Consider the following 12,080-nt stretch of genomic DNA (forward strand, 5'->3'; position numbering starts at 1 on the left):
AAGAAATATCATGTCCTAAAAATGATACTTCAGTTTGAGCAAAAACACTTTTGGAAATATTCACATTTAAACCATATTTGGCAAGCCTACCTAATACAATTTTCATGTGTTCTAAGTGTTCCGTTTCATTTTCGGAAAAAAATAGTATGTCGTCTAAATAAGCAACAGCGAAGTCTACATTTGAAAGTGCCTCGTTAATAAATCTTTGGAACGTATTTGCTGCACATTTTAAACCGAAATTTAAATATAAGAACTCAAAACTACCAAACGGTGTGGTAACTGCAGTTTTTTGAATATCATCTTTGAAAACTGGAATGTGAAAATATGCCCTAACAATATCGAGTTTAGAGAAAATTTTCTTGCCGTGTAAAATGTTCGTTACATCCTGTATGTGTGGCACAGGGTAACGGTCAGGCACAGTGACCGAATTTAACCTTCGATAATCACCACAAATGCGGTAAGATCCATCCGCTTTTGGTACCACATGAATAGGAGAAGCCCAAGGAGATTTTGAAGGACGGCATATTCCTTGATCCATAAGGTATTGAAATTCTTTTTTAACTTTGATTAATACCTTTGGATGTAAACGTCGGGGCTTAGAAAATAAAGGCGGTCCTTTTGTTTCTATATAATGGACAGTATCGTGACTGACTGGTTTTTTGAAATTTGGGATAGGATTCAATAACTCGGGAAAATCTTTAAATAATTCTTTGTACACCATATTATCCGAGACTAATTTAATTCCACTATATTGAGTTTTAGTTAACTCTCCCTTCGTTGTCAAACCAGTGACTGAATCAATTAATCTCGACTTCTTTAAATCTACTAGTAGTGAAAAATTTTGTAAAAAATCTGCTCCTAGAATTGGGCAAGAAACATTTGCTACAACAAATGGCCACTGATATATTCTATGCAATCCCATGTTGATATTTAACACCTTGTGGTCGTACACAGCTATTTTTGAATTGTTCGCAGCATACACGTAAGTGATGGGAGTTTTTGCTTTGAATGAAAAATGGGCAGGAATGCAAGAAATATCACTGCCACTGTCCACCAAAAAATTTAATCCCGTATTTTTATCCATTATGTGTAATCTACACTGTTTATGTGCTGCTATGTCAGGGTAAATATCGTTATTAGACATAGCAGCTATGGCAAGTTTTTTTGAACTGCATCATAACTGCATGGTTGGCGACATTTAAATGCTTTATCGCCGAATTTTTCATGATAAAAACAAAACTTAGATGTATTTTGATTATCTGAGGGTGTTGGAACTCGTCTACCCCTAGATTGGGACCTATATCTATGATTACCACGACCTCTTGAAAATGAACGTTTTGATACCATTTTAGTTAATTCAGAAACTTGCATGGTTAAATGCTCAATTTGATTTTGCAAATTTGATATTTGCGTCGTTTGTTCACTATGTTTTAGTGTTTCTGAAATTTTGCAAACTGATGGCTCCATTTTTATTTCATGAATTTTATCAGCTAAAATGGACAGTTCAGTCAACACTGAAGTTGATGCTGATAAAATGGCTTGAATATGTGTTGGCAAACGCTCTAACTAAATGGTTTTTAAAAATTCGTCAGTAATTGAATTTCGTGAAAGTTCTTTCATTTGCCGAAGTAAAACAGATGGTTTTTTATCACCTAATGTAAGTTCACACAAAAGTTTCCGTATTTGGCTTGATTGCGAATCGGAAAACTCTTTAAATAATCTATCTTTTAAAGCTTGATATTTATTTCCCTCTGGAGGAGCTATAATTAAATCCGAAACAGCGCTAAGTGTATCTACGTCAATGGCGGATAACAAGTAGTTATACTTCGTCTCATCATTTGTTATACGTGAAACATTGAAACTAGCCTCCACTTGAATAAACCAAACTGTTATATTACTTTTCCATAGTGGAGGTAATCTGGTTGAAACTCTCAAAACTGAGTCACTTTGTACAGTATTATTGGTAAATTCAACATTATCTAAACTTTCTACCGACTTTTTAAAATTTAACTGAAAATTTACAAGTAAAATAAACAAATGCAATTAAATTAAAACAAAGAAAAATTAGTCAAAGATAAAATTTATCTTTACACGAAAATAAAATTTAGGCCAGAGCATTTCCCTTCAAGTGAATGACTTTAAGTGAAGAGCATACCATAGAATAAAGCATTGTCCGTCTTCTTTTCTTTTTCCTTTTTTTCTTGTCCAAAACGTGGGTCACCACTGAGAGTGTTGTGAAGGTTTATAACAACACCCTAATTTTGTATAAGAATTTGACTCCATTATTTTATAAAAATCGACAAAACTTTATTTACATCACATATCCTTCAAGAAGTCGTCATTTTTATTTTCTCAAGACCAAATTTTGTGGAACACGATCTCGTGCGTCTTTTTCACTTTTTTTAATTACGTGTTGCCATTCGGCAGTTTGTGTTAAATAGAAATAAAATAATTAAATTTAAGAATTAAAAGACATTAAAAATATGGATGAAAATATAATACTAGAGAATTATCATTACGTGGTAATAATTTTGACTGAGAAGGGCACTTCAAAGGTAAAAATAAGCAAAGGAAGATAGATAAAAATGAATTGGGCAAAAAAAAGGGGATGGGGAAAGGACAGTATTAAAGATATGGGAGCCAAATGTTGGAAAAATATGGAACTGCTTTAAGATCATTAACTAAGTTAGAACTGTTCCCCAAAATGTGAAAAGATTCCCAAAAGTCAAGATTTAATGAATTGGGGCATTTTTGGATAATCTGATAAGAGTTAAATCAAAAGAGTGATTCGAATCCCAACAATGTTGAGCAATACTAGACTTATTTAATTGTTCTTTTTTCACATAATTGTGATGCTCTTTCAAGCAAATTTTTAAAGCACGCAGAGTCTGTCCAATATAGGCAAGTTTACAACTACAATTAATTCTATAAATTCCACTACAATTAAGAGGGTGAATAGGATCTTTAAGAGAAGAGAATGAAACTTTATTAAAAGGAGAGAACACCACCTGGAATTGGAAATGTTTTAGAGTCTTAGCAACCTGATAGCTTACAGATGGAAAGAATGGCAAAACAACCAAATTCTTTCTGATGATGGTTCGGTTAAGAACATTAGTTTGGGATTTATTTGAAAGTTTTTTACAAATGAAATCAATCAAAGTTGGCGGATAGTCTCTATCAATTGTCTCAGCTTTAAGATAATTAAGTTCCACTTTAAGAAGTTCCGATGAAGGACAAATATTAATTGCACGATAAACAAAAGAATTGAAAGCAGAATATTTTTGATTTGGAGGATGAGACGATAGTCTATGAGGAGGTAAAGAAACAGCAAAAGGTTTGTGATAAACAGTAGCTTCGAAACCAATTTCAGTACAAGAAACAAGTACATCAAGAAATGAAATGCAATTATTCCGTTCTTTCTCACAAGAAAACTGAATATGAGGATCAATGGAATTTAAAATAGATAAAACCTCATCACTCTCAAACTGATTCTGGTTCATTAGAACAAAACAATCATCAACATACTGAACATAAAATTGAAACTGCAGTTTTTGGAACAGCTTAACCTCAAAATAATGCATGTAAATATCACTAGGAATAAGGCTAAGTGGATTTCCCATAGCCAGACCATCTAACATAATATAACATTTTCCATTAAAAACAAAAGAACGTTGCTTAAGACAAGTACGGGTAAGGAAAATTAAATCCTGAATTTCCGTATTGGTGAAATGAAATTCAGAAAGTCTTCTACGAAGGCATAACAATGAACCCTCGACGGGAATGTTCGTAAATAAAGAGTTAACATCAAAAGAAGCCATAAAATAATTGTTTGGAATGAAACTATGAATTTTTTTAACAAACTCAACAGAATTTTTAATAGTAAATAAATTGTGACTCCTATGAGGAGAAAACTCAGAAACTAAATATTTTGCAAGTTTATATGAAGCCGTACCAATATTGGAAACAATCGGCCTGAAAGGAATACCAGCTTTATGCACAATCAAACATATGTAGGTTTAAATAAAACCTTTGATATTGTACAACATTAAAGAAAACTAAATTGTTCAGTTATGTTATATGCTTTGCTATTTAGGGTCAGGTGGGGTAAAATGGGTATAAAATAACCTACTTTTGGATTTTGACTCAAATATTTTTGTCAAAATATTTTGTTTCTAATTTTTTTTTTTGTTTTATGTATACATTACATATGTTGAGAGTAGAATTAAATTATTTTTACACATGATTTGATACAAATTTTTTTTTGAGAGGAGTGTTTATGACTATATGTTTTCTATACCCATTTTACCCCACGCAGGTGAAAATGGGTAGCCTGCAGGGTAAAATGGGTATTGAAGACTGAGAAGTGATAAAAAAGCATACTATTTGTTCAATGCAGTGTGATAATATAGACTTAAGAGTCAGTTAACAAAATTTTACAATTTAATTTTAAAAAAATAGTGCAAACAGTAAATTTGACAAAATATTAATGAGGTTTCTTTCAATGCATGATATCCATATTTGTCATTCTTTAAAAAAAAAGTAATGGCCTCTATTATTAAATTGTGTTTCATTAATTTTTTTTATTATTTGATGTTTTTCAATAAAATCCATGTCGTCTACATCAGGAATAATAAGAAAAATCTCCCATCTCAGATTTTTTAAAAATATTTCAACTCATAATATTTCCCTTAACAGCCATATATTTGCCAATAAATTCTTTCTTGCTTGTTTCCTCTAAGTATAATATTTATACCCAGGCACCTGTGGTTGAACTTTGCTCCATAAGCATATTTTTAGCAGTTTCTATTCCAGATACTTCCTCTGAATGGAAACTTTCTCTTTCCACTATTTTTTATTTTCTTGTTTTTTAATTCATTATTTTTTTCACTTTCAACTCTTAGCCTTTCTGAAACATCTTTGTCAGTAGTTCCTGTATTTGCCAGCATACATTTAAGTTGTTTTAAATGACTGATGCAGGTAGTTGTCAAATCTGAAGCTCTTGTTGAAATTGCAAACAATATTACACTTTTCAAATCTTTATAAAGTGACAAAATCGTGCTTTGTGACCTATAATTTTCGGTTTGAAACGAGGATGAGTTTTGAGAATTTAAAGGTACATTAGAGGACATGGTAGCATCTGATTGCAATCAAATACAAATGTGACGACCAGCAACAGGCTGGGCCGAGCATATTCTGAGGAAATTGTTATTTTGTGCTGCTCAAGTGCACACAAACTCCAGAATAAGTATACCGCTGGCTTCTAATTATTAGTTATGATGGAGCGAAGTTTATTTTATAAAGTCATGGTATTGCATACTTTTATGTTTCAATCATTTTAAATTAATCACAAATGAATTAATATTCATTTAAAGGAAAATATGCTGTTGTATCTTTTAAAACAACTTGCTGGAATGATAAGCTTAACCATATACCCATTTTACCCCATTTTCAAAATATGAGATTAAAAATAGAAAAAAATCTTTTTTTTCTTCCCTGTAAGTTGAAGCAGCAACAAAAATGTCCAACTTAAGATATTATGACACAGAAATAAAAATTTCTCAAAAATCAGGAGCTGGAGATAGAAGTTTAAGCAGACAACATGCGGCTTGAATTTATCTACTTCAATTTAAAGTGTTACCTCTCACTATAAAACAATCTATTGGAAAAATATATTTTGTGAAACAGAATTCAGAACAGCCAAGTATATTGTCCCACTCAAAAAAAATGCAAATTTAATTTAAAATAATTCGTTTTTAAAACCATATATTTTGACTACCCATTTTACCCCACTACCCATTTTACCCCACCTGACCCTATTCCACGACTACCATTTCATAGAACACCCATTTTATTGCATTCGTGATTTCATGTAAGTTTGACAATATTTCCCTCAAATTTAACCTCTTTTTCCGCAACAATATCTCAACCCTATTCATGAGCCATGGTGTAAAATCAGTCTTTATTGATGTATAAAGGGGTGCAATTATTCTAGGGGGAAGTAATTTGTGCTGAAAATCTATTTACTAATTTTCTGTTTCGTGTATTATTTTTATGGTAATGTTATAATCCGAGTTTAAATAAATTTTTTATACACGTAAATATTCATACTTTTGATTTCATAATAAATGCTCATCAATGTATTGTTTATTGTTGTTTTTTAAAAAATATTTTTATGTGTTTAGAGAACTTTGGAATTAGAGGTGTATTGGATTCAGCACTTTTTGATTTTAATTACCCCATTCTACTTACTTAGGACTGGTGTTGGAGGTAATTTTTGTCTGTTGCTTTGTTTGTTTCTAAGCTGTTTCATTGCTTAGTTTGAAATTTTTTTAGATATTTAAATAACTTCAACTTTACTTTATTCTATCTCTTTTTTTGCACTGTATTATAGTTTCTTTATTTTACATATCAAAGAAGACTTAATTAAAAGCTGCACTTAACATGTTTTGGTTAATTATCCACAAGTATGTTTAAATGTGCGTGAAATACACCGCCAGCTCAGTCATTTCCAGTCGAGGACTGCAGTTTCGTGCTTATTAGCACTCATCAGCCCGGCATAGGAAAGTGACTGAGTTGAAGATGGAAAACCTCTTAAGAAAGCCAAGAGTGCGAAACAAACTGGTAGCTAATATGGAATTAGCAGACCAGACGAGTGACGGAAGCAATGGTTCGGTTCAACTCGAAGATTGAACGCAAGGCAAGGTATATTCAGTAAATTACCGCCCATTAGCCAGAGCTAAAGCAGAAATACGTGAAATACACCGCCAGCTCAGTCATTTCCAGCCGAGGACTGCAGTTTCATGCTTATTAGCACTCATCAGCTCAGCATAGGCTGGAAATGACTGAGCTGGTGGTGTGTTTCAGGTATTTCTGCTTAAGCCCTGGCTAATGGGCGGTAATTTACTGAATATACCTTGCCTTGCGTTCAATCTTCGAGTTGAACCGAACCATTGCTTCGGTCACTCGTCTGGTCTGCTAATTCCATATTAGCTACCAGTTTGTTTCGCACTCTTGGCTTCCTTAAGAGGTTTTCCATCTCCAGCTCAATCACTTTCCTATGCCGGGCTGATGAGTGCTAATAAGCACGAAACTGCAGTCCTCGGCTGCAAATGACTGAGCTGGCGGTGTATTTCATGTATTTCTGCTTTAGCCCTGGCTAATGGGCGGTAATTTACTGAATATATGTTTAAATATATCTTATCATTGAAAATTTGTGTACATGCAACTAACATAAAAGCCTTTGCAGAGTGAAGAAAGCCAGTGTGAATGACTAGATGAACTATTTTAGCAAATATTATTTTTAAAGATTACCAGCATTTGATACATATTTTTATTTTGAAAGTTGAACTTAATATTATTAATTTAAATTTAGCTGTAAAAGTTGAAGAATTTCTTCTAAAATATTATTTTTTTTAAACTAATGCAGGCTCATGAAAAATTGAAAAATTAACTGGACTACGGTACATGCCATTCAGTTTTTCTTTTTTTTTTTTGTATACCAGTATCTCATTTACACTCACATCAGTAAAGTAAATTATCATTTATTTATATTGTGAATATCAGGGTTTAAGCTGGGTTCAAACGTTTTTTAGCAAAAAAGCTAAAATTGGGAGAAAGGTGTTAGCAGCACAGACTCTATGTGTTTCATCTCCAGTTGAATGCGAAATTCAAAATTCAGCTGTGACCTCTTCAGAGCAGTAAATACACAGTAGCCAATATTTTTTTTTTAATTTAAAAAATTTAGAATCGTACTCAGTATTGAGAGGGCGCAAGTTTAATTTTTAAAACTCCAATAATGCAATTACTGGGGGAAATATAATGCATAATTGAAAAGTATTGTTTGGTAGTTGAAACATGTTGGCTAAAATTTATAAAAGGATCAAGTTCATTCGCCATGCTTGCTTGCTCTCTTGGATTGTGTATAATTTTTCTTTTTTGAGCATAAAAGGGAAAATACATTGTTTCGTTTTCATATTTTAGCTAGTGTTTTTGCATTTTTCCAGAAATGCTACCGCAACGGAAACCCTAGTAAGTATTGAAAAACTACTTTACATCTACAACATATATTATTAAAAGGAATTTTTTACTTGCTGGAAAAGATCATTTTAAACTCGTTCGAACATGTAACAACACATGAAAGTAAAAAGAATACTCTATTTCATATTATTGGGTCTAACAATGGCAATCTAATCTGGAGAATCCGTTCTCACTCTTAGTTGTCCACCTTTGAAAGTCTTTGGTTAAATCTGTCCTTTTTAGAAATTGAAAGACAAAATGTTATTGCTTGCACTAAATTAATCTTGCTATACTTCTGCTGATAGACAAAATCCAATAAAGTGATCTTGTTAATAGGTTTGTTAATTATAAATTGTTTGTATTGTCATAACTAATTCTTGAAAACTGGTGTTGTAAATTTAGTCCATCATTGCATTTAGAATAAATGTTCTATTACTTCACATGTCATACAAATGGTGATTTGGTAACACCTTTCATTACTGCTTCCATAACCAAATATTTATTTCTTTGGGTTTTCTTCTCTTGGAAATCAAAATTTATTTCTTGTTTAAAATAATGCTGACTAAGCTTCAAAACTGCATTACGTAGCTACTAATTCCATTTTAGTTTATTCATCGTTTACTGATATTCTTGTTGAAGGATCTCATGACACCTCAAATGTCTGAATTTCAATTTACTTACATACAGGCCCGTCATTCGGGCAATCAATAGGGGGGTGGGGGGGGGGCAATTGACCCCTCTGGATTTTCACAACATAATGCAATTATGCATTTTTGGTTGTATTTTGATGCTTTTTTCCTTTCAAATAATCAAAATTATACCCTTTCCCCCCCCCCCTCAAAAAAAACTTTGAAAATACGGACAAGCCTACATAATTCATTTTAGTTCGTTCACAACAAAGTTTTCGTGATAAATTTTGCTTTAGACGTGACCTTGATTGCTAATCTTTTAAGTAAAAGGATTTTTACTTTTATTACTTTGAGGTGAAATTATTTCCAAAACTACAATTTTAATTTTGTTCCGTACGTTAAGTTTCGTTCTGATGAACATAGACTAGTCAAATGTCAATCATATTGATCAATAATTCGCTCTTTATCGGTCATGAATTCTATCAACTCTTTCGTTCAGTCTTAAAGTTAACATAAACAGTTAACACTGAAACCTTTTTGTGCCATAGTGGGGGGAAGGGGGAGTCCAAATTCTCATGTTTTGGATGTTTTCAAATGCCCCGCCCCCCCCAAAAAAAAAAATCTGGCTTAACCGTGGTCTTTTCCACTCATCAAATTTCTTCTTTCGCAGCATATGATATCATTTTAGTTAATGACGTAGAACAGGAATTCTAAAACTTTCTGGCTCTGCAGCCTCTTTGAAATCTGACATGAGGTCATCCCCTCTCCCTCTGTACGTGCTTAATACAAGCAATCTAATGGGAAACTGGAGCTGATATGGATGGCTGAAAAGTAGTAAAGGAAAAAATCTAGACAGTTTCACACTCAAAATTTAACTCAAGTTGTAACTAGAACATATGAAATTCAAGATGAAAAGAAGTAAATACAATTTTTTGAGGTAATTTAGGATTCAACTGAGGTTGGCGTACACATTAGTCACTTTCACAACATTAATGAGAGGGTTGATTTTAGTTTATCTGATATACCCTAACGCTCCTCCCCCCCCCCACCCTGAAATTATTTTGCCCCCACCCATAGGTTGGAACCGCTGATGTAGTAGATAAATAAATTAAAAAATATTGCATGTGATGAATATTCAAACTGATTGCAGTTTAGAAGATAATATAAAGATAAATGCAGGGGCGGACTGGCTTACTTTGGCCCAGTCGGCAAAAGAATATTTTGGCCCACCTCTGTAAATTAAAAAAGTTAAATTAAACAGTATCGAATCTCGGTTCTTCCGAGTCGAGCAAAGATATTAAACCAGACCCCGAAGAGTTTCTATTTTTCCTACTTTTTCCTACTTTTTACAGCTCTCTCCTTATTTTCCTACTTTTCCTTTTTTTTCCTACTTTTTCTTTCTTTAGTATAGCACTTCTAATTGTGCATTTTTTTTATTTTTACAATGCCACACCAATAATTTTCTGCATGTGTCAATTTTAAAAAGCAAAAGAAACAAGAGAATCCTAAGTCTTTAATTCACTGACTATAGTAGTTTCTGGAAGGAACACTGCGACGTCTGTGTGTTTCAAAGTTAAATATTCGTAAGTGACTTTTATGCTGTTGCGGCGTTTATGATCGACCTTTTTTATCGCCTCAACTTCAGTCCTGCTGTTTTAACGAAACAATAAAAAAAAACAGGTACTGGCCCATTCTGATGCAATTATATAATATTTACCCCTCAATTAGAAGCTTTAACTAAAGTAAACGGCCGACTGTCCAAAAAGTACGGGAAAAGCTGAATTTCCTATTTGCCAATTTTTTGTACAGTTGATTGTGATTACAAGTGAAACGGAGCTCTATTTAAACAGAAAGGCAATGAAAAACTATAAAAGGAACGTAAGGAAGCAAAAAATAAAAAACCTGTACTGTGTACATATTTTATTGATGTTAGTACAAAATAAAAGGCACGGGTAACAGAAATTCGCAAAAACGGATCACTTCAAAAATAATCGCAGAAACAAACTTTTTCATACATAAATATGATTATTGTTATTCTAAATCGGAAAAATGATTATAAAATTTATAAAATTTTATTTTCTTTCCTTGAAAATATGTATTTGCAAAAAAAAAATAAAGCATGGAAAAACCTAGATGGGCAAAACGTTCCCGATTTTTGGAGAAAAACCGGAAATCAATTTAAATGCAAGATTCCGTTTTTATTTCTTTACATTGAATCTTTGATTATTTGTTAGAAGATTAAAAAAACTTGCGCCTCCTTTTCCACGAACACCAAGCACATTTTTTTTGTACATGCCAGAAGAACATTTTAGCAACAGCAAGAGACACTGAAAAGAAATTTGATACTCTTCGTTGAGAGCGGACTGGAAGAAGCGGGGAAATTCTTGAAATCTCATAGGTCAGCAGAAAGCCATAGCGACGAGGTAAAACCACATCATTGGTTATCTCACTTCAGCAAGTGTACGCTGCATGGTGCTGCCATCTACTGGGATCAGATTAATTGAAAGTCAATTTCCCCCTTTTACATTACCACCCCCCGGCAGAAGAAAATGAGTGTCCCTTGTTTGCTAGGCGTGCATGGTATAAACATTAAAAAAAACACATTAGAAATACTTAAAACAATACATTACATAAAATCAAAATTCATAGTGTGGGTAAGTCAACATTCAACTATACAATTGATCCTCTTCACCAATTGTAATTTCCTTTTCCATTGAAATTCACCTTGGATCCGTGATTGAGGAACAGAGTACACCACAATACACCAAAGAAAAAAAAAAAGATTGCCTCGTTGGCATATGCATACATTATTCATTTGCTTGAAACTGCGGAGGATAAAATAAAATAATGATGGCATTTAATGATCAAGTTTTGGCATCGCAGAGAACAGTGAATGGAAATCGTAACAAAATTTATCTGAAATGCTTGACGGATGCATAAACAGCATAAAATTCACGCCTGATAGATCGGCAGGAGGTAACATTTTAGAAAAAAATTCAAGTAGGATAAAAACATTGTTTACTTTCTGCATTAAAACGCCGGATATGGCTACCTTACTGGCATCAGTGGCCAAAAAAATAGGTACATTGGGAAAAAAATATTTTAAAGTAGCTTAGTAAGAATGATTTCCTGAATCTGGTCTGTGGAAAATCTCGGTAAGTTTGCCTGTAGAGGGCGCTGGAGTAAGTTTTTATTGTCATTCGAACAGTTGACCTCGAACGAGGAAGATCGAAATAAGATTTGTGCATCTCTTCACTCAAATGATATTTTATGTTGTGTAATGTTTGTGTCCATGAATAAAATTCTAATTGTGCTGTTATCGACTATCGAACATTATCCACTGAACCACAAAATTGCACTATCGAACCTGTCGGACATTTCCATATGGTGCATCGGCCGGGAACTTTTCGAAGATAAATGAAGGTAAGAAGATTT

The 12,080-nt window shown here is 33.0% G+C and overlaps 1 protein-coding gene across 1 annotated transcript in view; it reads left to right on the forward strand.

Annotated features, from left to right (window-relative positions):
- The window catches only part of LOC129218015 (transmembrane protein 164-like), a 50,791-nt gene that overhangs the window by 8,281 nt on the left and 30,430 nt on the right, over positions 1–12,080 (forward strand). Inside the window, exon 3 of the mRNA XM_054852193.1 lies at positions 6,183–6,267. Within this exon, the coding sequence (XP_054708168.1) occupies positions 6,183–6,267 (85 nt within the window). The remainder of the gene's footprint in view (positions 1–6,182; positions 6,268–12,080) is intronic.

The sequence above is a fragment of the Uloborus diversus genome, chromosome 3, assembly GCF_026930045.1.
Source record: "Uloborus diversus isolate 005 chromosome 3, Udiv.v.3.1, whole genome shotgun sequence".
In the NCBI taxonomy this organism is placed as follows: Eukaryota; Metazoa; Arthropoda; class Arachnida; order Araneae; family Uloboridae; genus Uloborus; species Uloborus diversus.